The following is a 27,204-nucleotide window of genomic DNA, read 5'->3' on the forward strand; positions in this document are numbered from 1 at the left end:
AATACCGCCACCTTTTAGATTGGAGTATAGCACAGAATCTATAGTACCGCCAAATACATTTCTTTTTAAAATTCCCGTCTCCTTCAAAAATGTAAAAATATCAGCAAAAACTATATGCCCTGAGTCTCTTTGAAAGTCTCTTTGTTTCTTTTTGTAGTTTATTAGATTTTGGGAACATTTTTTAAAATCTTTTGAAAGCCTTATTCTGTTGTTTAACTGCTAATGTACATTTTTGTGTCCACCATGCAACAAATCCCAAAAGGTTGATTCTTTTCATCTGGGCATAGTGTTTTCAAATCAGAAACCTTGGAATGTTATAGGTGACCGAGTTGATCATACAGACAATTGGTACACCCTACACCCAGTAAACCATATACAGACTTAGTGTAGATTCCCCTGGTATGAGATGTGGTATGAGATCCAGTCAATAGCAGTTTCTTGTTCTAACTGCTTGAGACAATCTATCACCTTCTTCCTGTAACCACTTCCTGGGTCTCGTTTCAGGGGCTCATAAGTATTTTTGTCACTGAGCAGTGACAACATTTTCTCATGATAATCTTTCTGGTGCACAACCGTGCACCTACCCTTGTCTGCCAGATAATGTTATTGTCATTATAAGTGATGTGAGTGCCTTCCTCCCCTCCATGTTGATGTTGGATGCTGGGGGCTTAGCATTGCTGAAACAGGCTCAAACTTTCGTCTGTAGTCCAACTTACTTACCTGGATGATTGAGCATGTTATTATAGCTATTGTATTTTGATAACTGTTTAGGTATTCAGATAACTATTATTATTTTTTAGACACAGGAGAAGCTTCAATTAGTACACCCAGTTATGGAAAACAAAGTGGGGTAATTGCTGCAGTTTAGAACAGGTTTTTGTGTCCCAAGGAACCCAGGATGTTGTCCGGAGCATAGAGCCATAGAAGGTCTTCAGGAGTGGGCCCATCAATCCAAAAGACCTGAGCCCCTGCAGCAGGTACAGCCTGCTCTGTCCTTTCTTGAGGTAGTCCAGTATCCATGTTGTGAGATGATGGTCCACTTCTGAATTCTCCAGTTTGTCCTTAAGGACTGTGGGAATAATAGTGTTAAAGGCACTGGAGAAATAAAAGAACATGATTCTCACAGTGCTCCCAGCAGTCTCCAGGTGAGAGAGGGAATGATGTAGGAGGAGAGTGACAGCATCATCCACTCCAATGCCAAGTTGGCAGGCAAACTGAAGTTGGTTCAGTGATGAGCTCACCAGGGGCTGAAGCTGAGCCAGGACCAACTGATCCAGGGTCTTCATCAGGTAGGATGTCAGAGCTACTGGCCTGTAGCCTTTGAAGTTCTTGGGACGTGGAGTCTTTAGCACTGGTACAACACAAGAGGTTTTTCCAGAGCTGTTGAACTCTCCCCAGCCTCAGGCTCAGTTCGAAGATGTGCTCCATCACCCCACACAGTTGATCTGCGCAGGACCTGACAACCCTTGAGGTGATGCTATCTGATGCAACACCAAAACCTCCGCCCCAGAGGGCGGACCCTGGGAGCACACCAACAGACACTCTCATGTAACGTGACAAATACACATATTATACAGCTTATACGGCATTCTCTTAAAATTATGCATGTATTAATAAATTAAGCACTTTATTTTCTTTAGCAGGCTTGACGAAATCGATAAATGTACTCACATCTCTTTAATGACTTTTTGGAAGAATTTAAACATACCTTCAATCATCCTTACACAAAGGAGGATGCAGCCAAATGCTTATTAAACTATTCCAGCAACAACACTGCTGAGCTGATGTAGCTGGGAAGGGTCTGATTAACACAATGGAAAAGCGACAGATGCAAATAATGGCATGTTTATATCGTGGCTCGTTGGAGCATTTCCTTGCGGCTTGTCCATCTCCACTAAATGCTGCCTGCAATCAGGGGCGGAGCGTGGGGGTGGCTTACTGGGCTTAAGCCCGGGTTGTTTTGTCAGAAGCCCGGGGTCTTTTGGAGTGTAATTTTTTCATAGTTAGATGTCTGGCTGACAACTGTATAAAACAAAAAGTACACACAATATTCGAAGCACATAGTGCACACTGTGGGAATTTACGACTGTGCGTGAATCCCCCCTGATATTGGTATGATCCGAGCTCAGGCACTAAGTGACTGAGCGAGGGGGCGGGGCAGCTGCTGCCTGTGTCCGCTGTTGGAGAAACGGAGCCAGCCATACTAAGGAGAGCTTAAGTTTGACCAGTTACCAAAGAAAATCATTCATACCGTACAAATAATGTAAATATGACGGTGCATCACGAAAGATTGATATCAAACTGATCACTTGACCAATATTACGTTACTCGCTCTTCAAGTGAATCAACAAATGGCGAAATGAAAAGCCGAACAAATGCTATTTTTTTAGAGTCTTAGCTTACGTGTGTTTATTTCATATTTTCAGTTCTTACCCTCCCCGACTAAATCGGTTTCAGTTATGTACTGAAATATAAGAATGGACATTAGAGGCTTCTTTCAAAGAAAAAACTCAGGTAAATGTTATTTTGTATATTATGCTTTGTATGTTGTTCAGTATATTTCTATGCAAAACAAGAGGGATTTCAGTACACAGCAGGATATTCACATTTGTAACCAGATATTTACATACACTTTAGGGAGAAAACATAAAACATTTTTACTGTACAACATCAATTTAGAGTAAACTTTTGTTTTAGATAAATATTGAAATATCTTTTGAATTAGTTAAATGTCAGAATAAAGAGAGACAGAGCTGTCTATTTTTTATCACTTTGATCAAATTTAGGAGTACATATACATTAAGTTTATTGTTAATTAGTAAGAAACTCCAGACGATTCCATTCTGAGCTGAAGAAGCTTCTGATAGGTTAGTAGAGTCCATGTGAGTAAACTGGTGGCACAGCTGTGGATGCATATAAGGCAAAACACAGAGCCTGTTTTTTTGAAATGGGAAAATCAAGAGATGTCAACCAAAACACCAGGAAAAGAACTGTGGAGCTCCATAAGTGTGGCTCAGTTTGAATACAATTTGGTGCCATTTGCAATTAAGAAATACAGATAGTTTCTCTCTTTACTCTTAAAGTTAACAAATATGTTTTTTATATTTATCAATCTAAAAAAATAAACATTTAGTCCGATTTGATGTTACAATTAAAAAGTGTTTGTGTTTTGATCTGAACAGTACATAAATATGTGGTTTCAACTGTATATTTGATGATTGTCAGCACAAAGAGGGAGAGAGAGGAACAGAGAGGGAGATGGAGAATGAGGACAGAACAGAGATGAACAAGAGCAGGTGAGACACACATGTTAGTCAAATGGTCATTTGCCAAAAGTATCACCGTATCATAGGTCCTCATGTATCTCGTACCTAGTGTTTCTTTTTAGGTTTGCTATTTTTCAAATTCTATATTTATTAAGTTATGCAGGCTTGTTCGCACAACAAGGATAAATAATTATATAAACTTTTCTCAATCCAAATATTGTACTTTGGTGGAATTAAAAAATAAGTGTAGTGCAGGTCTATGATGATTTTTAGTGCTACTATCATCTAGTTCTGATTCTGGTTCTGTCTTGGTTAAGTCCTCAGTAGTCCTGATTTTGAACTGTTGTAGTCCTGTTTTAATTCCGGATCAGTTCTGGGTCTGGTTGAATTGGGGTTTAGTCCCTGTGTCTTGATACAGCCCCGACTTTGTTCTGCCTTGCTGCTTAATTAAAAAACTAGTTTAAGATGTCCTGCATATGTGATATATATTTTTCCCTATATGAAGTCATTCTTTTTTGAACAAAACTCAAAACAGAGCCTATTAATCTTTCAGTCATTTCTAACCCCCCCCCCCCCCCAAAAAAAAAAAAAAAAAAAAAATACCACATGCATACTACCCTTTAGGGCTAAGCCCCGGGTGTTTCAAATGTCTGGCTCCGCCTCTGCCTGCAATACTGTGCAGTTAACACTGTCCAATCGATTTCAGTGCAGAACAAAACGAAATGAACTCTTTCACCATAGGCTCCCCCAGCCTTTGAGCCAATTGTCCAATTACTTTTGGTGTCTTTAAAAAAAGGGTGGCACATTTTAAGGACCTGAATCTTCTGAACTCTTCATTCCAGTTTAAAAGTGGATACCCTCAGACGAAAGGTGAGATTCTACATATTATGTCCATGTCAATTATATAACAATAATTGGAATATGTTTCAGTAAACAGGTAAAAAAAACACAGTTTCCAAATATATATGGACCTCATTTTAGGTCGAAGCACATAAAATGCCCTCCCTGACTGTCGGGTATATTTTTTACAATTATAATTATAACTAAATAATAATAATAATAATAATAATAATGTTAGACTTAATCAAATTAAGTCACATGATATTTTCATAAACAGTTATATTTTAATAAAAGCGTAATAAGGATAAAAATGTTGCAAAATATGTCGATGACTGAGGCTTTCTGTGAAAACGAAATCAGTCTTTTTTTTTCTTTTATCACGAAGTAACGGAACCGGAAGTATAGCCGGGTTGGTTGTGGGTTGGTTGTTAGGCAGAGCATACCAGGTTGAGTTGGTTTGTATTATGACTTTAATGTGGAACATTAGTCGTGATGAACAGAGTTTCTGACTCTATTATGATTATGCTTGTATAATATGGAGAATGGTGGATGTTTCTTTCCCTTGGTGGATACATCTAAAGGTAAGACGTCGTCTTAAACAAGGGAGGTGCAACCAAATGCTGGTCGCGTTAGCTTAAATGAGCTTGCAAGCTACTAGATTGAACCGCTTCTGGTGAAATATTTTTCCAATCCTGATACTAAAAATAAACCTTTTTGCCACTCTAAGCAGGCGGACTGCGATTTAAAAAAGTATTACTTTGAAGTCAGCCGGCTACGATGGTTAGCAAAAAAGACAATAGCTACATCACCTATCATTAAAAACAGCTACGATGAATCATTACGTGAGGTGCTTGTTGCAGGTATCAAACAGTATCACTTGGCATTACACGCCATAACACATTTCGCTTTAGAGAAGAAGACCCTTAAGCTGTCAGCAAGGACAAACCTGACAATACACTACAGCTTTTCATTAGTTGCAGTTAGCGTCGTCTAGAAGCTCTTTGCAATTACTGGATCTTCTAATGTAAGATTAGGCCCGCCGCATACAATTTGAACTATTCAAAACCTAACAATATGTTATTAATAGTTTGACGTTTGTTTACTAAAGTTACAAAAAATCTTGGTGCTCTGGTCCTGATCCTTTATTGGACGTGTTAACGTTGGTATCTCATTCAACCTAGTTTGAGTGTGGGGTTGTTTTGGCCTGGCTTACAGCTCTTATTTACATGTTGAAATTATCAACATCTTTATGTTCAGTGTTAATATCACGGACATTCAAACTTCAGTTTTTGTTTGTTGGTATCAAAGTTCAAACCCATTTAAAGAGATTATTGGCAAAATGACAATCTTTGTTTTAACTGTTGAGACTTTTAAAGCCTCTTCAGCCAAGCTGAGGGCTATACTGTGAAGCAGGAGTTGGGTAAACTATGTGTGTTCAGTATATTTAGGGTATCTCTCCATTGTCTGGATTCACATATCCTAAAATTGATGATCAGGATAACCGATCACACAAAGCTGGTTATCAAGTCACTGTGTTAACGAAGGGTCTCCCCTGTGCATTCACACGAAATGTGTGGCACTGGCAGACATCTGACCAATCACAAAATAGGCGTTTCAGGAATCTTGTGACTCTTCTTCCATAGAAGATTATCCCTCTGAGTGATACCTATACTTTAGATATGTTATCAAATTGCATTAAAAATCTTTATCATAAAAATATACCAGTAAAATGCATCACTGTTTTTAAAAATGACGAGAAAACTCTTTACTTAATCTGGTGATTTGGCGCAAGCAATAATAATTTTAATTCTACTTAACAGTTTTATCACTGAGTGGGATTTTGCTGCCATTGATGATTTTTAAGGCAGCAGCTGCACATTAGAGCTCTACATCTTTAAAATAGATCCATTTAAACATTAAAGTTTACTGTCCCACATCAAACAGCTAGCTGTGTCCTCAACCTTTGATCGGGTGTAAAACAGCCTGTTTCAGTTTAAGTGTTGTTTTCAATAAAATGCATGCTCAAAAGAAATGTTTTGTCTCACTCCCATCCCTTCTTGTTGCATGTTGAAGCTCTACTTGGAACCTTGTTAAGATCCAACCATGCAAAATATGAAAAAAAAAAAACCCTACTTTTTTTTGCCCATTTTTCAAGTGGTTAAACTTTTGATCTGGACTGCATAAAGAACAAAAACAAAAGATTGTATAAAATACAATATTAGTCCCTTAAAAGCAAATGCTGCCTTGGCAGAGGTTTGCTTCTTGTTTTAGTTTATTGTATTTATTTATTTAAACTGTGAAAGTTGGAAGTTAAAGTGGGCTTTGGGATGTGTGAATTGAGCTTAGTTTTTAAATATATCAGTTTTAAAAGATTGAGCTGAAATCCTACTTCTAGACTGCAACATGTAATAACAATTTCTTTGCTCTCCTTAGGGACTACTTTGCCTACCTTGGACCTGAAAAAATAGTCATCAAAAGATGGAAAAGGTGACACCTCTCTTGTCATCAGTCAGAGCTGTAACACTCTCAAACAGAGACTGATAAGAAAAGAAAAGGAACCCTTTGGCATACAGGCAAGAGGGTGAGAAGATTTCCAAAGCGAAAAGACACACTTAGCCAAACAGAGGAAATGGCATTCTTGGACAATCCGGCCATTATCCTGGCTCACATCAGACAATCTCATGTGACCAGTGATGATACTGGAATGTGTGAAATGGTGCTAATAGATCAGGATGTTGATCTTGAGAAGTGCCAGCTTTCTCTGGTGCCTGGTAGCAGCTTTGGGTCAACTGGGTCAGGCCTCCTGAATGAGGGGGGCAGTAGTGTGACAGACAGTCATCCCTGTGACCTCTCTCAGTCTATGGACATCACCTCCAGCTGGGACTTTGGCATTCGTCGGCGCTCCAACACAGGTAAACTCATCTTCAGACTTTAGCTTGTTAGTTGGGCCAGCTTTCTGTCAGACCTCCCTCCTGTCATTATGGTGGGAGGCAGCCAGAAAGCCTGTTCTGCTGCTGTTTGAAGGGGTTTTGTGTGGCTAATCAGGGCCAGTGGTTTCACTGAGTTAAATTGTGTGCAGCGCATGTGAAAAGCTTGGGATTACACTGTGGTTCATTGTGCATTTAAGTAATTTATATGATGTGACATATTGCATTAAATATGGTTATGGAGATGACAAATGACACAGCAAAATGAATAATCATTGACTATGTGTCACCCAGCTTCCGTGTGCTCCAAAATCAAGTGCCTACTCTATATAAAACCAAATTTCTGCAAACATTTGATGACAAAACCATGATGACAAAAAGTGAGGGAAACCCACTACTTCAGCAAATGTGGAATTAATTTTTACATTTTCAGTTTTCATATTGTTGTTCTTTGTTGGTGTTATTACCATTACTACTGTGGCTCCAGTGGATCATGGGCATGAATGTAATAGTAATTTGGCACTTTTAATAATGTCTTTAAACTTCATTTTTCAGGATGGAATGGTGATTCAGCATACGTTTTTAATGACTTACCTAAAGACTTGTAGCGAGTTTTACATTGTCATGGACTGAGAGGATGTTGACCAATAAAGAAGCTCAACTGAAATTTGTAGCTGCCCACATGCCCAGGTCAAATGTGGAAAATATCGCTATGGTCAGACAAGACAAAGCTTGAACTATTTGGCTTGCAAGCAATTCAGCTCAATTTTATTTATGTAGCACCAGATCGCAACAACAGTTGTCTCAAGGCGCTTAATATTGTAAGGTAAAGACCATCCCAATAATAACTTAGAGTTTTAGGTCAGACTACAATAACCTCAGTTTTTATGTGAATTTGGAAGCAGAAAATCAGGTCATCCAGGTCTTTATGTCTGTAAGAAATTCCTGCAGTTTAAATAATTTATGTATATTATCTGGCTTCATGGATAAATAAAGTTGGGTATCCCTGTGGAACTCCCTAGGTAACTTTAGTGTGTAAAGAAGACTCCATTTGCATTAACAAATTGGAGTCTGTTAGCTATGATTTAAGCCACTGCACTGCAGTACCTTTAATACCTACAGCACGCTCAAATTGCTGTAATATTATATTATGGTCAACAGTATGGAATGCTGCACTGAGGCCTAGGAGGACAAGCACAGAGATGAGTCCACTGTTTGTCCACATTTGTAACCTTCACTGAAGCTGTTTCTGGGTTACTGACCGCTTAAAGGCCTGTCTTACGTACTCAAGTCATAGAGATAGGTTGATTATGTTTAAGCTTAAAGCATTAATTAATGGTAAATAATGCTTCTTTGAGTAGTCTTGTAGGAATGGGGTCTAAAAAGCACAATTTTGGCTGCAGTGCTGAAGAGAAACCTAGGATGGTTCTTCTTCACTCAGTATAGAATAGTAAGATCTTCCAGCTTTACAGAGGGCTTTTTATAGAGCAAAAAACTAATCTTCCAGGCTAAAGGATGATCTTCTAAATGAGTGAGTTGCAATTTCCTCTCCAGCTTATGAGTTATGCTTTAAGGTGTGTATTTGAAAGTAAAAGGATGTGTGTTTTGAGGAGAAAAGATGAGGCTTTTAGACCCAAGAGCACTGTTCCAACAATACTTGTTTTTTTTTAAAAGTCATTAAAAATATAAACTGTACAATCAGTCCACAGTGGAAAAAGAACAGTCCATCCATTTGGACTGATCTATTTTCTGCTAGGTCTAGGCTACCCCTGCAACCAAGGCCTCCCTTTACCTGACCACCTCCTCTAACTCTTCTGGAAGGAGTATACCAAGACGCTGCCAAGCCAGCTAATCTCTGGGTCATACGTCTCCCTTGGGGCCAGACATGCTTTGGACACCTCCTCAGAGCCTTCCAAGAGACCTGAATGCCTGAACAAGCTCAAGTGTCACCTTTCAATGTGGAAGAGCAGCGGCTCCACTGCAAGCCCCTCTCAAGTGGCCAAGCTCTTCAGTCTATATGAAGGCTGAAGCTCTGCTCTGCCATGATTCATGAACAAGATTGTGAGATATTTGAAGCCCTCCACTTGGGGTGGTAATTTATTCCTGTGCAAGAGTGGGCTGAGCAGGGAAAACATTACATAGGCTGTTTTTGTGCTTATGTTTGACTAATGGTGTATCATCGTATTGCTGTAATGCAAGAATATTCCACTATAATACTGCTACTCCTGGCATCTTGTGGCAATATATTCACACTGCGAATTACATGGCTGCCATCAATGACAATAGCTCATTGGAAAAAAATGACTAAGCTATCCTTAACTTTGTTTGCAGTAATAAATACTGCTGCCTCGAAACTGCTCTCACAGATGAAGTTCTTTCTTTTTTTTGTTTGTTTGTTTTTTTGACTCAATAGTCTCAGAAACACAATTGCAGTAAATTTCATTGAAATAGTGTGATATAATTTTGAGGCTATATTGCCTACCCGTAGTTTCACAAATTGTGTGTCCGGATATTTTGCCCTGTGTAAGAAGTTTGTTGTGTTGTCCTTATGTGGTTAGAATCACAGTAAAAATTGTGCTAATTTAATACAGGTCCTGTCTAAATGTGCTCTTTAGTGCTCCTGCTAGCCAGTATAAAAGCAATGTATTATATAATTTGAAAAGCCACAGCTAGTGTTGTGGTATAAGCTGAATAAAAAATAAATAAATAAATAAATGAATAGATAAATTTCATATCATGTGTGAAATTTAGTGTGCTACCAAGCACTGAGAAACTGATGGGACAACAATTCTTCCGAACCATGCTTAAGTTCATTTGTCCTTTTTTATATTTTGTTAATTATTCAAATGGATGAGTAACACAAAAAAACAACCCAATAAAAAAGTTTTCACTCTCAGTTTCAAAATTGCTGTATTTCTACTGTTCTAGACATTCAGCACTATAAACAAGACCAGAATTTAATAGAATAATTCACCATTTAGATTTGATTATCTTAAAGCACATGCTCTGTTTTTGCTTGCCATTTAATTACTGTTAAGCAATTAAATGGCAAGCACCCATCAGTATTTTACACTCTTAATGCAAAACGATGATGGTGCCCTCCTAACGTATAGAAAGCATCTCTACTTGTGCTTCCAAAACAACTTTGACCCAACAGAAAAAAGGGACTTCGGGGCTGGGGCTGTTCTGCTGAGTCCAGTAATGGGATGCAGGCAGTAGATCTTCTGCATCCCATGGGTGAATGGTTGGGCTTGTTGCTGAATGTCTTAGTTAATCTTAATGGGATATGAGATGAGGACCTCAGGAGTTTTGGAGGGTAGAATGACTCGAAATAATGCTGCGAAGGGTACTTGGTCTCCAGTGTTGTCTATGCGGGGACATCAGAATCCAAAATTGTTAAAATAATCGATGTAATTAACTTCATTTGACAGTGGTATTCATTTTGTTGCTGATTGGGTCATCAGGGATATCCTCAGCTGAGACTATATGCCATGGAAAAAGACTATCTGGCTTAACAGACCTCTCTAACCCACGAGTCTTGCCACCCACCAGAATACAGACTTGGTTGTGTCATGTTCTTCTATTATCCCTATAATCCTAAAGTTTGGTGTTATAATCTAATCTAATCAGTCATCAATTGAGGGTGTTGGTGTACTATATTGTTTGTTTTGTAAAAATTGTCTATAGTGAGGTTAAAGTGAGTTTGCAACTACTTTCAGAAATTTTATTTGGAAGGAAAAGTTGGTTTTGGTGAAAGAGGGAGTCCAAAGGTAGACATTGTCTCCTTTTGGCTCCCTTGACTTTTGTATTGGGTTTTGTAGAGTGACGGGGATGGTTTTGGGTTGTGGGTCGAAAGCTGCAATCCTCTGAGACTTTCAGCCTTGACACTGGATACTGACCTCTTGTGGCTCTCATCAGGACTTCACCAAGATAGCTGTGACAAACCAGTGGCTGCTGGTAAGACACGGATTAACAACCATGCAAGTTTTATTTTATGCTAGCCCTTTTTGAACTGCTATACTTTTTTGTGTACACGACTGTATTTAAAGGGTTGGTCATATTATTAAAAAGATTTACATGCCAGATAGTCAGTGTAGCTTCATGAAAACTGGTCTTTTTCTTTAAAGGCTCAATTAGTGGTACTCTATATGGACAAAAGAAGTGAGTCACATCTCTTAATTTTTTAATTCAGGGGTATAAAATTAAGCACCTAGTCATTCTGAAAGCCTTTGACCCATTTCTCTCAAAAATGTTTATTCTAAAGAGCTCACTTAATTGGTTCTCAACATGGTACTGATATATCACCCTTCCAACATTTATTACCACTATTATTGTGGACTGTTGAGCTGCCTTGGCTTACCTTGGACATAAATTGATCTCTACTGTACTAACAACAAAGGAGCTTGCCCTGCACTCATGTTAGACTACCACTCCTTGTTCTTACTACTCAGAAACAGACCACTTACAGAAAGGGACAAACTGTAACTAAGATGGTTACAGTCTGGCCAAAAGTGGCTGAGTCTACCCTTAAGTGCTGTTTTGCCCGTACTGATTAGAATCCGTATCATCACAAAGCTACCCAGGGTTCCCACACAGAAATAGAAGTATATCCCTCTTCAGTATAAAAAGTTGCATAGTCTGTCACAATATAGAACTTAATAGACGTATACCAAAATAAGAAAACTTTGAATAAAGTTTGGATAAAGGATGACGTTTGTCTCTTGCTGATAGACGTACCTTGCATTTAGATTTGGCGGCACTCTAGCCCACAGATGCAGGTACAAAAGAGCACTGCAAAGAAAAACTATACATGACAAATTGATAATGCCCTCCTATAACACAATCACCTACGGAGCCCGTGGCAAAGAATATGTGCAATAACTGATCACATGAGCACAGACAGTTCCCGTATTGTCCATAATGCTTCACTCCCTGATGTATTAAACCATTTCTATGCCAATTTTGACAGACTCAATACAGAGACTCCCATCAAAACCCTGCCACCACCAGATGGCCATGTACCTCTGCCCTCTGAGGTCAGGTCCTCCCTAAACAGAGTGAATTAACACAAAGCTGCTGGCCCTGACGGTATACCAGAACCCGTGATCAGAGCATGTGGCAGTAAGCTGGCTGAGGTGTTTATTAACATCTTTAACTTGTCCTCAAATGCTTACAAGTCGATGAAGGTTAGAAGGGTGGTGGATCAGTTCTCCAGCTAGTCCAGTCTTGGGAAAGATCCTGAATCTCCAAGTTGTCCCCGATGCAGTCATCAGAGTGCGACTGTTAGAAAGTTAAACATTTGTAGATATAAAGGTGTTTGTTTGTTTTTTGGTTGTTGTTTTTTTATTTAACCTCTGTTTAACTAGGAAGATCCCATTTTGATTAAAAACCCTTGAAACCTTTCAAGGGAGACCTGGCCAAGATGGGCAGCAGCAAGTATCACGCAGTTACAAAAATGACACAATTAAACACACACAACAACAACAAAACACACATACACAAAAATGCAAATGAAATTTAATTAAAATGACAAGCAATCTAATTGAAACAGTTGCATGTTATGGATTAAAAACACTTAATGAAAATAATTTTGTCATTTTCCAGTCATTCTGCAGCTCGTTCCAAGCCAAGGGTGCTAAATGGACAAAAGCTCTTTTGCCAAGTTCAGTTTGTGCAAATGGAACAGAAAGCAACAAGTAATCTTATGGACGAAGAGAATAACGACCAGCATGTTTCATTGCAAGGAGGGAACATGTATATAGAAGGCAGCAATCCAGTTATTGCTTTACATCTAAAGCTATATCAATAAGAGTTAAAGGTTCTATCAATGTGTGAGAGACTTGTGGTAAAAAGCTCAGAGTAAAAACGTGCTATAGAAGTAGAAGTAAATTCACTTCACTTTGCCCTTAAACACTACTTAATGATTATAGCTCCGTACCATTACTACCTCTTTCCTTTCTAAGCTGGTAATGAAATTATTTCACCTTGTCCAGCAAATGCAGAGAAAACCCGGTTTTCGTCAACTGCAGAAACTGAACAGGCAACAAGCTTTAAATTCCTTAATCTATGTCATTTTCTATAGATACACCTTCTGTCTGATACAAAAATGTCAATAATCCCTACACTTTCTGAGGAGGTTGAAAAATACCTTGGTAGCATCTCCTACTGCACTGTACAAAGCATTATAACATCTTGTATAACAGTGTTGTATGGTAACTAGGCGACCGTTGGTCAAAGGGCCCTGCAGTGGGTAGTAAAAGCAGCTGAGCAGTGTTAATAGTGTAACTGTCAGCAACTTGTCATCAAAGACATCTAAAAGTGTTGCATCCGACATGAGTGTAACTCTGTCTCTGACCATATTTCGTAAGTATTTTATCAAATGGACTCTATTAAACACACATTCATACACTATATTATACACAATGACTGAATCTGAAACTGTGATATGCCGCCACTTCAGCAATAACAGACTAGCAATAAGTTACTAATCCTATATTTTATATACATCTTATTCTGTATTTTATTGTATGATATTGTAATGCATTTGAATTTCCCTCCTTTTTAAATCTTTTATCTTATTCTGTGTTTTATCTTACTTTGCTTTCTGCACAATAACATACAACAACATATTGCAAATTTCATTATACCGGCTATGCTTGTTACATGTGTAATAAAATGGTAAAGTCAACTGAATCAAACTTTTGGAGAGCAATGACATCCTCTGTGGTTGGAAATAATGACTGTTCAATGATCTACATTCTATAGAATCAGTTGTTTACAGGAATTTACAATAATTTTCATGATGTGTCGTAAATGATGATCTCTTGTCTGTTTAACTAAGTTTTAGTGACTCTGTTTTTGTATGCAATGAAGTTAATGACCAGCTGTCCTTTCTTTGTAGCCCAAAGACTTGAAAGACTAAGAAAAGAACGACAGAACCAAATCAAATGCAAAAACATTCAGTGGAAAGAGAGGGCGTCCTCCCAGTCAGGTACTGTTCCTAGTCATTTCTAAATACCTTTACTTTTTTAAATTTCACATTTTACAAACTTTGTAACACCATGTTTTACAAACGTTGTTTTTGCTTGTCATTTATATCCCTTAATGTCATTCTGATTACGTAGTTTGCTGAGGATCTGCATGTTCAAATGATTTTGTCTAAAATATGACATCAAATATTCTGTTGCCACAGGGCACAGACCACTTCATTAGTAATATATACTGAAGCATTTATAGAAGAGTATCTTAACATTTTAAGTAATCAAAGACAAAAATCTGTCTTTATTGAACCTGAATCAGTAACTGAACCAGTGAAGTGAATGGCACTTCTATACAGTGGTGTGAAAAAGTGTTTACCTCTTTCCTGATTTCCATTTTTTTTTTGTATGTCACACTTAAATGTTTCAGATCATCAAACAAATAACACAACACAGATAACACAAGTAAACAAAATACAGTTTCTAAATGAATGTGTTTATGGCAGAGTTCTAAGACGAAAACCACTGCTGAGCAAAAGGAACATAAAGACTCGTTTCAGTTTTGCCAGAAAACATCGTGACAATCCCCAAGACCTTTGGCTAAGTGCTCTGTGGACTGACTAGACAAAAGTTGAACTTTTTGGAAGGTGTGTGTCCTATTACAGGGTGGTGGATCAAAAAGTCATACACAGTTTCAGAAAAGGAACATCTTACCAACAGTAAAATATCATGGTGATGTGATGGTCTTGGACTGTCTTGCTGCTTCAGGACCCATAAAACTTGCTGTGGTAAATGAACCATGAATTCTGCTCTCTACCAAAACATCCTGAAGGAGAATGTCTGGCTAATTGTTCCTGAACTCAGGCTGAAGCACAATTAGGTTCTGCAGCAGGACTATGATCTAAAACACAACAGTAAGTCCACCTTGCTGTTGTGAGACTTTGGAGTGGCCTGATTCCAACTGAGATTCGGTGGCCATAAAAAGGCGGTTCATGCTCGAAAACCCTCCAGTGTGGCTTAATTACAACCACTCTGCAAAAATGAGTAAGCCAAAGTTCCTCCACATTGCTGGAAAAAAAATCATTGTCAGTTATTGCAAACATTTGATTGCAGTTGTTGCTGCAAATGCTGTTGTTGTGTGGCCCAACCACTTATTAGGTTTAGGGTGCAATAACTTTTTCACACAGGGCCATGTATGTTTGGAATTGTTCCCCGCTTAATAATAAAAACCTTCATTTAAAAACTGCATTTTGTGTTTAGTTTGGTTATCTTTGTCTAAGATTGATATTTGTTTGCTGAGCTGAAACATTTAAGTGTGACAAACATACAAAAAATAGGAAATCGGGAAATGGTCAGATGTTTTTTCACACTGTATCAACACGAGCTGTTTGATAAAATCTCCTTAAATTCTCAGCAAAACCTCTAAGATAATGTGTTTAGATTCAGACACAAAAGCTCTTTAGTTGACAAAACTCCATCAGTATACGTTAACTCTTTTTTTTTTTTTTCTTCTTCCTGTTTCTGTGTGTTCTGTCCAGTGGAAGATCTGGGGTCTCTGTTTGAAAAGCGCAACTTTAAAGACAGGCCGCAGACAACTGGAACAAAATCCACTTTGTCACTGAGGCTTGAGCAGTGTCCCCAGCAGCTCAATAATCCCTTCAATGAATACTCTAAATTTGATGGCAAGGTGAATTATTCAACATTTTATTTAGGTTTATTTGGACATTAAATAATAGGATTTGAATCCAGTTTTGTAGAGTGGGGAAAACCTTTGTCTTCAATTTGATTTTCTTCAAGAATTGATAAGCTTTTTCTTTGTATAGGTTTTTCCATATATCATGATAGTCAGGACAGTACTCAATTTTCACTCAATTCAGGTTGAAAATTTTGTTTCTAACTAAATAAGCAGTTATAAATTTTATTGAAGTTATTACCCAAATAATCACAGCACAGTTTCAATCTAATTGTGTATTTATTTCTCCTTTGGCATTTGATGGTAGAATGCCACAGTAGAAATAAATAATTTCATTTGTCTGGTAGGACTTATAGGATCAGCTTTGTGTTTTGAAGTCTGCCTCAAAGGCATATGGTGCTATCAAGCATTCGCAGCAGGTGAATCTGCGCAGCCACAAAATTGACAGACATACGAACGTGCTTGTGCTAATGATCTAATCTGATGACAAAATGTACATCACTTTGACCCATGCTGACTCTAGCAGCCTTGTGGATGTGGAAACTATAACTTGCCTGTTAGTGTTTATTTGAAAAACAATAAGTTAATATTTGTCTACGTTTTGTCTGTTTGTTCGATGTAATGTTTTGTTTTGTTTTTACTGCACAATCCTCTCTTCACTTTTAGGGCCACATCGGCACCACAGCTACAAAAAAGATAGACGTCTACCTATCAATGCAAATGACTCAGGAGAAAGTACATCCAATGACAGTGGTGACCATCGCCAATGCCCGTGTCCATGACCTCATTGGACTTATCTGTTGGCAATACACAAGCGAGGGACGAGAACCCAAACTCAAGTGAGCACAAAATGGCTAAAAAAATAAAACTGCTACATTTCACAGGATGTCTTTTTCTTTGTAACACACTTTTTCTGTCTCTCTATATCCAAATCCTTCCACCGCATATCCAACAGTGAAAATGTGAATGCTTATTGCCTTCACATTGCTGAAGATGATGGCGAGGTAGACACTGACTTCCCTCCGCTAGACTCCAATGAGCCAATACACAAGTTTGGTTTCAGCACTCTGGCCTTGGTGGAGAAATACTCCTCCCCTGGCATCGCTTCCAGGCAGTCACTGTTTGTTAGAATGTAAGTATGAAATGAGTGATATATCACTTATAACAACAAATGGTGGAAAGCTGATAGAGTTGTCTAATTATAGATACTTACATAAGTCTTGCTAGGACTAAGATAATGATTGCCATCTATGAATAAAACTACATTGTTGGGACAGCACAAAATGACATAAACAACCAGTTTGGCTCTGTAGGTTCACAGTCATCCAGGTAATGGTAGCCTTAAGAGCTAAACAGGAAGGCAACTTAGGTTTTTTTTTTGTTTGTTTGTTTGTTTGTTTGTTTGTTTTGGTTTGGTTTTTGTGAAGACGATTCACCTCTCAAACAAGAGGCTTCTTCAGTTTTAAAAGTTGACAGCCAATATATTTAAACAGTAGTTGGGTTGTCCCATAGGAGGTGATTATTGACCCACTATTAATCATGTGCATAATCACATAAGTTGTGAAAAAAGGCATGGGTCATTAGCATCAGGATTTTGGGTAAAACCACTGTGAGACCTTGCCTTGTCCTGTCATGTGACCTATCAAGGTCACCTAACGCAACTTGAGTTTAGAACAACGGTTAGCATCCCCTTTTTAGCTGTTGGCATGGTGATGTTTTGTTTTTTATTTAGAGATTTAATGACCTTTTCTTCAATTGTGATGTTGGATGGAGATGGTCTTGCACTGGAGAGGATAGCTGAAAGCTTCATCCTGATTTCCTCCGGTTGTTAACAACAGAAACAACAATAAGTATCATTAAACTATGAGGATAACCACTAATTTTCTGTTCACAAATTTATATAAGACTGAGGTTATTGTACTTGGCCCTAAAAGTCTTTGAAATATGGTATCTAACCAGATGCCGACTCTGGATGGCATTACCTCGGCCTCGAGTAATACTGCAAGGAATCTTAGACCCCTTTTTTTTTTTCTTTTTTTTTTAAATATGAGCATGTCATTCAATGCTTATATTAATCATGTCTCAGAGTGATGTTGACTTCTTTGAATTCTAAGCTGGACTACTGTAATTTCTTATTATCAGGATGTCCTATAAACTGATGTAAAAATCAGCTAATCCAAAATGCTGCAGTAGGAATACTGGCGGGGACTAAAAAGAGAGAACATATTTTTTCCTGTGTGGGCTTCCCTTCATTGGCTCCCTGTTAAATCCAGAATCAAATTTAAAATCCTTCACCTCATACAAGGTCCTGAGTAAACAGACCCCATCTTAACCTAATATTCTAATCACACCAATTAAGCCCTTTGCTCTCAGACTGCAAACTTGTTGTTCCTAGAGTATTTAAAAGACGAATGGGACGTAGAGTATTAACTTCCAGGCCCCTTTTCTGTGGAATCAGCTTCAAGTTTGTATTTAGGAGATGGACGCCCTGCCTGATTTGGCGCTATATAAATATTTCCAATATTAAACGATGTTAGGGTGTGGACAAGTAAATTTTTACAGGCTGATTATTTTGTGCTGCATTTAAATAAATATTTGAATATTTGGCAACAGGAAGGCATTTGTATACAACAGTAATACTGTTTAATTGCTAAAAGTAAGGTCTATGATAATAATTTCTCCAAAAACTATTTAAAGTAAAATGTTCCAAATAAGGTAGTTGAGATTAAAAATACATGAGGTGGCTATTCAAAACAAACAACATATTGAAACTTCCTGCTGTTTGCAAATTGAAAGCAGAACACAGTAGATTATTTATTCAGATTACAATCTTGTCTTCGTGTCTTCAGCTTAGCAGTTTGTGCTAGCACAAAAAGCAGTACTCTGATACTCGCATCTTATTGCTATGAAACAATCAGAACCATTAAATGTTGCTTAATGCATTCTTAATTATTTTCTATTTTTCTATTTTAGAAATGCTGCTCATGGTTTTTCTCTAATTCCGGTGGACAATTTGAAGGTGACTATGAAGGAAATTCTCCAGAAAGCTCTCAAGAAGAGGAAAGGTTCACAGAAAGGCTCGGGTAATGATGTTTGCACCATTTATTCCCTTCTCTCTTTAATGCAAGGAAGACGGTGTGCTGTCTTTTTATGATCTGTTAATCATAAAAGTGTGCTGTTTTCCTTGAATTATCCATAAATATAATCCATAAATATAATCTCTTTTGGATACATTGGGCATAATTCTACATCTTTGTATTTTGTGTCTGAAAATAGTTTTTGGCATGTTTTACTATATACCTCACATTGCTAGATAAGGAGTGATTAACCTACAGACTGCCTAGATTGTAACTTGACTTTCCACTCCGAGTGCCTTGTACAGATACAGGCCCTTAGCAAGCAGTGGCAGTTATGAGAGCTGAGTGTCAGCCATTTTCCAGGCACTTCCCAGATGCTGGGAGTCCTCCCTCCTTCTCCTGGGACATCTCTGCTTTCTACTATGAACACACTTTTCATTAAGTTGCAGAATGTTACCAAGTGTGTGTATGTGAGGATAGCATGTCAGTGATGGAAATAACTATCTCTTTTCATCAGCAAGAGTTTTGTTTCTGAGAGACAGTAATTTTATTAACTGTGTTTGATCTAAAGAAGTCAAACCAAAGAAGGTTCACATTACAGGAATTCAGAGGAGACAAAGGGAATGGCTAGAAATTTAATAATACATAGAATATCTTGGCTCTTAAGAGGGAAGTTTGGTGGAGTAGAGCTGCAGTGACCCTAATGACACTGGTCTCTAATTAGTGACAGCAACCAGTGGTTGTAGAGCCTAAAACGTTTCACTTTTGACACATGAATGAATATGCATTTGACAATTTGACACATGAGACACGCAGACTTCAGGAGGAGTTACAGTATCTGATTAGTCCGAAAGTCACGGGCAAAGGAGAATCCCAGATTATTTTGGATATGCTTCTTTTTTTTAAAAATATATATTTACATATCTACAGTTCCAGTTGTTACCAGTAGCTTTCCTATTAGTTAACATTTCATTCTACTTGAACAACTGCAGCACAGTCAAACAATTAGTCTGGCACTAGTTTGAAAGTAACAACTAAAAACAAGACCCAAGTTGTTGAAAAATAACTTTCTCATAAGAGTTTTGCAATATCAATAAAAGTTGTCAGTGCTGTGTTGATGTAAATACTCTCATTCTCAAACAGGGCCCTTGTATCGTCTCGAGAAGCAGACCGAGCCAAATGTAGCAGTAGACCTGGACTCCTCACTGGAGAGCCAGAGTACCCTGGAATTTTGCCTGGTCAGAGAAAACAGTAAGTGATCTTACAATGACTGTTGTCATGAGACCTCTAGACAGCAAACCTCTTGCATGGACTAAGTAAGGTACATAAAAAAGTTATTATGTTTGGAAAGATAAGTGTCTGGACTTCTTTAAGTTTCTTGACGACATTTCACCTCTTGTCTGAGAAGCTTCTTCAGCTGGCTTCTACACACCTTGGCTTGTGTGATTAGGCAGAGGACCCCAAGAGGGTCCATAACCCTTTTGGGGACATTTCCAAATAGGGCTTAAAATCTGGGACTCTCCACCAATTGCTCTTAGAACTGAAGAAGCTTCTCGGATGAGAAGACCTCTTCAGGAAACTTAAAGAAGTCCTGACGCATATTCTTGATGCCAGAATATGTCAGGTGTGTTGTACAGCTTGCTTTGTCCTTTCATATGATATAGTACTCTATGTGGTTTCTTTAAAAATAATTACACGGCCAACTTTGACCTTGGGCACTAACAGGAAGGTCGAGGTCAGATGCTTAGCCAACCTAGGTACTCATTATCCCCCAAGTCATACTATACTGTGAATTTTAAAGTCAATTCATGAAAAAATACAAAATGTAAACTGATTTTCTGATTTGGTGTGATCTTGATGTTGACCCAATTTTCACCTAAATTAAAATACCTGGAGTTGGTGTGACCTTGACCCAGTTATTATCAAAATGAAATCAGCTGGAGCTATTATTGGTATCTACCGTCCCACAGAATAAAAAAAATGATATTTTGAAAAATGTGGACGCTAGACTGCAAACAAACAAACAAACTGATTACATATTTCCTTCCTTCTGGAAGAGCAACATCAAACTTTAAGTATAGCCCTTGCCCTTCAGGGGTAGTTGCACTCTCTGAGTGCTCTTGTTTTCTTTCTGTCTTCAGGCTCCAGAGGTGAGGAGAGTTCAGAGGAAGACCCTCCTATTGACATCACCACAGTCCAAGACATGTTGAGCAGTCATCACTACAAGTCCTTCAAGATCAGCATGATCCACAAACTGCGTTTCACCACAGATGTCCAGCTAGGTACAAACTGCTTGATGCACGTTATCCGCTTACAAGTTGTAGTCAGTATTTTTTTAATTAAATTCATTGTGTGCAGCTTACAAAGATTTTTTTTTTAATGGATTTTTTATGATTATTTATACTTGAAATACAATGGATCCCTATTTCTCCACAAAGAATGATGCATCTCATTTTTAGTGATTTTTGAATAGCAGCTGTATTTTTTTTTTAAACAATGAATTTAAAAAAAAAAGTTTGTTTTTTTTAATTCATTGTTTAAACCTTAATATTAAAACAGTTTTTAAAGAACAGTCGAAACAACTAGAGGTAACAAATAAAAAACAAACAAATGGATTGCAAGAATTTATTGCAATTATGCAAATCATATTTATATCCTGTTCATAGCCTGTACATAGCTTGTACTCACTACAGCCTTTACATACTTAGTTATAGAATATTCACAACATACTTCATACCGTGTACATTATAACATACCATAATAGACCCATTTCTGTAGTATACTTACATATCTATACTATTGCTAATATATATTGTAATATATCTATATCACTAAAGCACTTCTGGATGGATGCAAACTGCATTTCGTTGCCCTGTACCTGTGCATGTGCAATGACAATAAAGTTGAATTCTAATTCTAATTCTAATTCAATGCGTGGCTACCGCAGCATTCTGCAGCGCCAACAGTGAATGTGTATCATGTATGAAATACATTGACCATCATGTTTTACATATGGGTATCTCATCAGGGATTTCAGGAGAAAAACTGGAGATTGATCCTGTCACCAATCAGAAAGCCAGTACTAAGTTCTGGATTCGGCAGAAACCCATTTCCATTGACTCGGACCACCTTTGTGCTTGTGACCTTGTGGAGGAAAGAAGCCCTAGTGAGTGGAGCACAGAAACATTAGGTCACCCTGCACATGTCAACACACTATTCATGTACTTAAACTTTCGTTACCTTTAAGGTTTATTTTGCTTTTATCCATTTATCTACATCTACACTACTCAAAAATTAAAGGAACACTGAGTTCCTTATCCCAGAAGTCAGTTAAACTTCTGGCATATTGATCCGGTCAATTTAAGTAGCTTACGGGGTTATTGATGCATTTCAGCTGTTTTGGTGTTAATGAAATTAATGAAAGGTGCACTAGAAGGCCAAACCATACTGACATTCTTGGTGACATTCAAATAGTTTCATCTCCTGCTCCTATCCTGCAGTCAGCCCAGAATGGTTGTTGGACAAGTTTGTTGTATCATTTTGGTCTAATGAAACATGTTTTTCCTTTACAGGTCATGCAATATTTAAACTCACTTATCTCAGCAATCATGACTACAAGCCTCTCTACTTTGAGTCTGATGCTGCTACTGTCAATGAAATAGTGCTGAAGGTGAGTTTGAGCTGAATGTCTGTGCTGGAACACATTTCTGTGAGGACAAAGATTTAACAGTTTTGATTTAATACCTGCTAAATATGGCAAAGCAGGAGTGGCAAAAGAGACTAAGCAGATCAGAACAATCTCTGTTATGTTAAAAGAACGAGTGTTTACGCAAGTACAGTTTAATGTACGCATTTCCCTTGATGATTTTCCTTTTGTTGGTCAGCTTTGATTAGATTGCAGTACCCTTCAACTCGTTAAAACAACTGCGTCGTTTTTATTTTTAGATCAGAACGATGGAAAGTAGCTCTGTTCCAATGTGTCACCATCAAATGTGAATGTACACCATGAGTACAAAGAGACTCGCATGTCTGTAGTTGCTGATGTGTGACACTCTTTGCAGAGATGCTGCACACAGGCAGTGCTTCGAAATATCATGTTTCATGATCCAACAGGACAAAACCAAAACTTATATCCTCGTGCAGTCGGTGAAATGGCTCAATGAGGTCCTTGCCAGTGCGCTCGAATGGAACATCCATTAATAGGAAAAGCTAGTTGGTGCTATTTAACATTCTGAGCAGGATGCACACAAGCAGTGCACATCTCTTCAGATACCCAGCCACTAGAATTGGGTCATAATTTGGTCCAAAGTTTTAGCATACCACAATTATTTCCCATCAAAAACTGTTCCTTTTCAGTGCGAGTGTCAGGACTCAGTTGATAAAGTCTGTCCCTTGTCTCTCCTGTATCTTTTGTGCTATGGACACTACATATTCATAGCTCTTGTTAGTACACCTCCAAACATTGCTCTACCAACCTATTAAACCTGGGTCAGTCAACTAGGAGCTATTTCTGTTAATTTTGCCCGTGTTTTATGTCCACATCACCATGGGATATTTGTAAACGTCACCACGTACGCTTCAACCCACTCTGCTTCCGCCAAAGCCCCAGGGCAAACCAGGTTCTGTTAAATCAGCGTCTGTGTACAGCTCGAGTCAGTCAATGCTGGTTGTGTTATACGGCTGACCACATGGATCACCCAACCTCCTCAGGTGGCTGTCTGCATTTCCAACACTCCTGGACTGATGTGTGCGTGGCTTCCTAAGAGCTGGAAGAAGTGCTTGTAACCTGTAGGTTTTGAGGAGTGAAATGCATGAAGGGTTAACGAGAGTGCCGTTTGGTAGCTTGGGTTGGGTTGATGGGGCAGCAGGTAGTTTTCTCTTTGGTGCTGGCGCTGATTCCTGCAACCTTCAGCCTTTTAGCATAGGCAAAGGGTCAGTCCTCTGCTTCCAGCCTAGAGCTGCTGAAGCAAGGGGGAAATAGCTGAACCAGTCCAGCAGATCTGTCCTTGAAAGTAAATGTTTACTATGACTGCCTGTATTCTTTCCATCTTGTTCGTGCCAAAAAATGCTTTTTTGTGACTAACTGTGTGATTGTTGGGATTTGAAGAAATGAGAGCAAATTATGCGCTTTTGTTTTATGCCGCTAGAAACAAAGTGCGTTAAGATACAATTTTAAAATGGATTCTTTGCTAAGTTGTTTTGTGACACTGTTTAATCCCCTGAGTTTGAAACACCTTCAGCTAATACTGAAGACCAGTTATTAAAGAAAGAAAGAAAGAAACAGCAGAAAGTCTGGATCCTTGGAAAGAAGATGTAAAGAAAAAAGGGGTGGCTCAATAATTTTTCACAGTACTGTAGTGCAGTGTTTGAAATGCAAATGAATGCATCACACAAATCTTTTAAGTCAATTCATAATTAATGCCAGTTTTTCCCAATTTTTTTCAGATAAACTACATCTTGGAGTCCCGGGCTAGCACCTCCCGTGCTGATTACTTTGCCCAGAAACAACGAAAACTGAGCCGCCGGACCAGCTTCAGTTTCCAGAAGGAGAAGAAGACTGGGCAATAGACGGGCTCCTCTGCCACCTGTCAGTTCATTCTCTCTATATAGCCTTGTATATGGAGAGCATCAACCTAAATCTACAATCCCTATAAAGAAGACTGGCAGAAATGCGACAAAGATGAAAATGAGAGGAAGAGAGCAATGGTTAGAAAATGGTCCTGTAGGATGTATGTCTGCTTCAGCAGAGCAAGGTGGAAGTTTCTGAAACTTCACCAGTGTCAAGTCATTCTTTTTCTAACATTGAAAAAAAGACTTGTTTTGGCTGTTGTGTTTTTGTCAGGTTTTTTTTTTTTTTTTTTTAACTTTTTGTTCATTCATTGCCTCTGAATCTAAGCTCTGTCCTCCAGGATGGATATGTAGAGCTTCAACAAGTTGGCAATGTGCACCAAAAAAAAATCAAAGCTACAGACTGTATTATAGCTTTTGCCCTCCTCGTCTAACAGATTTAACACGATGTGAAAATAAAGGTTTCACATTTTTAATGTATTGTACAGAGATATTTTTTATTTAGGAAATGAAAAGGTGTCTCTGGACTGTGTTGTTGGGTTTATCAGTCTAACATTAAAGCATTTCATTCAGGCATATATTTAAAAAAAAAAAAAAGTTTTAATAGCAAATATTCTTCATGCTTTTAGAAGATCAAACACTTAGAAATAAAAAAAAAATTGTTAATTTGAAAGTTTTAAAGGGATAAATGGACTGGTTCTTATCTGTGCACTCAAAGCGCTTCATTCATCTGTACAAGCACTTTTTTTCCTCTGATTTTTCTGCTGAAGTGCTTTTTATCTAACATTCAGATACATTCATACTTTGATGGATGCATCAGAGAGCAACTCAGGGTTAGTATTTTGCCCAAGGCTACTTGGCATGCAGGCTGGAGCAGACAAGGATCAAACCACCAACCTTCCGTTTAGTGGATCGCCCACTCTACCTCCTAAGCCACAGCCACCTCCATATATAAAGATATGACATTTGAATGTCAAACTTTTGATTGCTGGGTTAACTCTTTATCCCTGCTCAATTAACACGGACTGTAAAACAAAGCAACAACTTGCCAGGATAAAAAAATGAAATTCCTTATCAATTCTCATTGCTCCACTTTGAGAACCACCACCGTCTCTAAGCAGGATATCAAAGACATTACATTCTTGCTGAATTCAGGTGTTTGTTTATGTTGGAGGTATTTCCCCTCTTTGTTGTGATCAGTGTTCATTACTAAAGTAAAAAAGTTGTTACACATATACAAAGAACATTTCTCTTAAAAGTAATGCAGCACGTTGATTAATTACTCCCAGGAAAAAGACATTCGTTAAACTACCTTTATAACTACTCGTTACATTACTTCAATCTTACTCTGTATAATGATCTTAAACACACTGTCTCATAATTACCAATTAAGAATATAAACCTACAAACTACAGCCCCACACACCAACACAAATCCCTAGTACAGCTGGTACAGCGTCTACATCACTACAGCCGCAGCACCAACCCGTCTGTTGATCCCCTCTCCCATTAACTCATGAACAAGACCCCGAGATTCTCCTGCACTGGGGGCAGGAATTCATCCCAAACCTGGAGCGGGAAGTCCACCCTTTTCCAGTGAAGGACCATGGCCTCAGGTTTGGAGGCGCTGATTCTTATTCTGACCGCTTCACATTTTGCCGTGAACCGTTTTAGTGCGAGCTAGAGGCGATCACCCGATGAAGGCAACAGAGCTGTGTCATCTGCGAAAAGCAGAGATGACCACCCAAGTGAGAGCCTTCCAGCACTTGACTACGCCTAGAAATTCTCTCCATAAAAATTCCGGCCATGCAGCCCAATTTCAACACTGTTAACAGGAAAAGGCAGAACCAGGCTTGGGGTGGGGCAGCCATCTGCTGCAAATGGGTGAGGGGAGGGAGACGAAGCAAAAGTCACATTGAAGAAATCCAGAGATTAATAATGATTAATCATTAAATGTGTGGTGTATAAACGCATTGTAGAAAAAAAGGTGAGTGAAGTAAAAAGATGAATCATGGGAAACGGCCAGTAGCCTAGCAGCACAACTAAGAGATGATTCAGGCTTACATAATCCAGCCCTAAATATATGGTTTATCAGAAAGAACATTTTTAAGCTTAATCTTAAAAGTATAGAAGTCGTCTGTCACCTGAATCCAAACTTGGAAGCTGGTCTTACAGAAGACTTCAGCCTTCCAGTATCCTAGGAATCACAAAATTCTGTACTGTGAGGTTTTAAGATGGAGCCTGGTTACTCAGGACCGATTTTAAATTTGATTCTGGATTTAACAGGGAGCCACTGAAGAGAAATCGATATGGGAGAAACATGCTCCTTTCAGTGTTTTTACTATAGTATTTTGGATCAACTGAAGGCTTTTCAGGGAGTTTTTAGGACATCCTGATAATAACAAATTACAATAGTCCAGGATAGATGTAATAAATGCAGGAATTTTTTTTTCAGAATCACTTAAGACTCAATGTTTCTAATTTTAGAGATACTGTGAACGTACAAAACAAGCAGTGTTACATACAGTAAAAGGAGTATTGAACACGTCACCAATTTTCATTATGACAGTTCTCACCAACAAAGGCTCTTTATCAAGTATTAATTACATTTCAGTAAGCGTGTTCAATACTTTTCCCTGTGTAATTTGTCATTATTAGACATAATTTATGGACATTTTTGGTGTGATTACTTTGCATGTGTAGACGTGTTTTGATGCGTTCAATACTTCTTTTACCTGTTGTATTTGTATTTGTAATGTGTGTATCAAAGGACACATCCTGTTCAAAACTGACTTCCAGGATTCCTCACAGTGCTACTGAAGGCCATCCAGGGTAAGTATCTAGTTAGACACCATGT

General features: G+C 38.3%; 1 protein-coding gene across 2 annotated transcripts; it reads left to right on the top strand.

Moving 5' to 3' along the window:
* The first annotated feature begins 2,372 nt into the window (after window positions 1-2,372).
* mapkap1 (MAPK associated protein 1) lies at window positions 2,373-24,575 on the top strand. 2 transcript variants are annotated; one of them, XM_085360115.1, is made up of 13 exons: window positions 2,373-2,514; window positions 3,226-3,296; window positions 6,540-7,018; window positions 13,935-14,024; window positions 15,549-15,697; window positions 16,370-16,542; window positions 16,659-16,835; window positions 18,677-18,786; window positions 19,924-20,031; window positions 20,922-21,062; window positions 21,809-21,946; window positions 22,353-22,450; window positions 24,226-24,575. In XM_085360115.1, the coding sequence occupies exons 3-13, from the start codon at window positions 6,736-6,738 to the stop codon at window positions 24,346-24,348; spliced, it is 1,590 nt and encodes a 529-aa protein (XP_085216241.1). In that variant the 5' UTR covers window positions 2,373-2,514; window positions 3,226-3,296; window positions 6,540-6,735; the 3' UTR covers window positions 24,349-24,575. The 2 variants fall into 2 exon arrangements, with proteins under 2 accessions (XP_085216241.1, XP_085216240.1); XM_085360114.1 differs by lacking the exons at window positions 2,373-2,514; window positions 3,226-3,296 and adding an exon at window positions 4,529-4,687.
* Window positions 24,576-27,204: the final 2,629 nt, after the last annotated feature.

The sequence above is a fragment of the Diplotaxodon limnothrissa genome, linkage group LG7 (assembly GCF_057381915.1).
Source record: "Diplotaxodon limnothrissa isolate DT_005_m linkage group LG7, D_limnothrissa_male_GT1.1, whole genome shotgun sequence".
Taxonomy (NCBI): Eukaryota; Metazoa; Chordata; class Actinopteri; order Cichliformes; family Cichlidae; genus Diplotaxodon; species Diplotaxodon limnothrissa.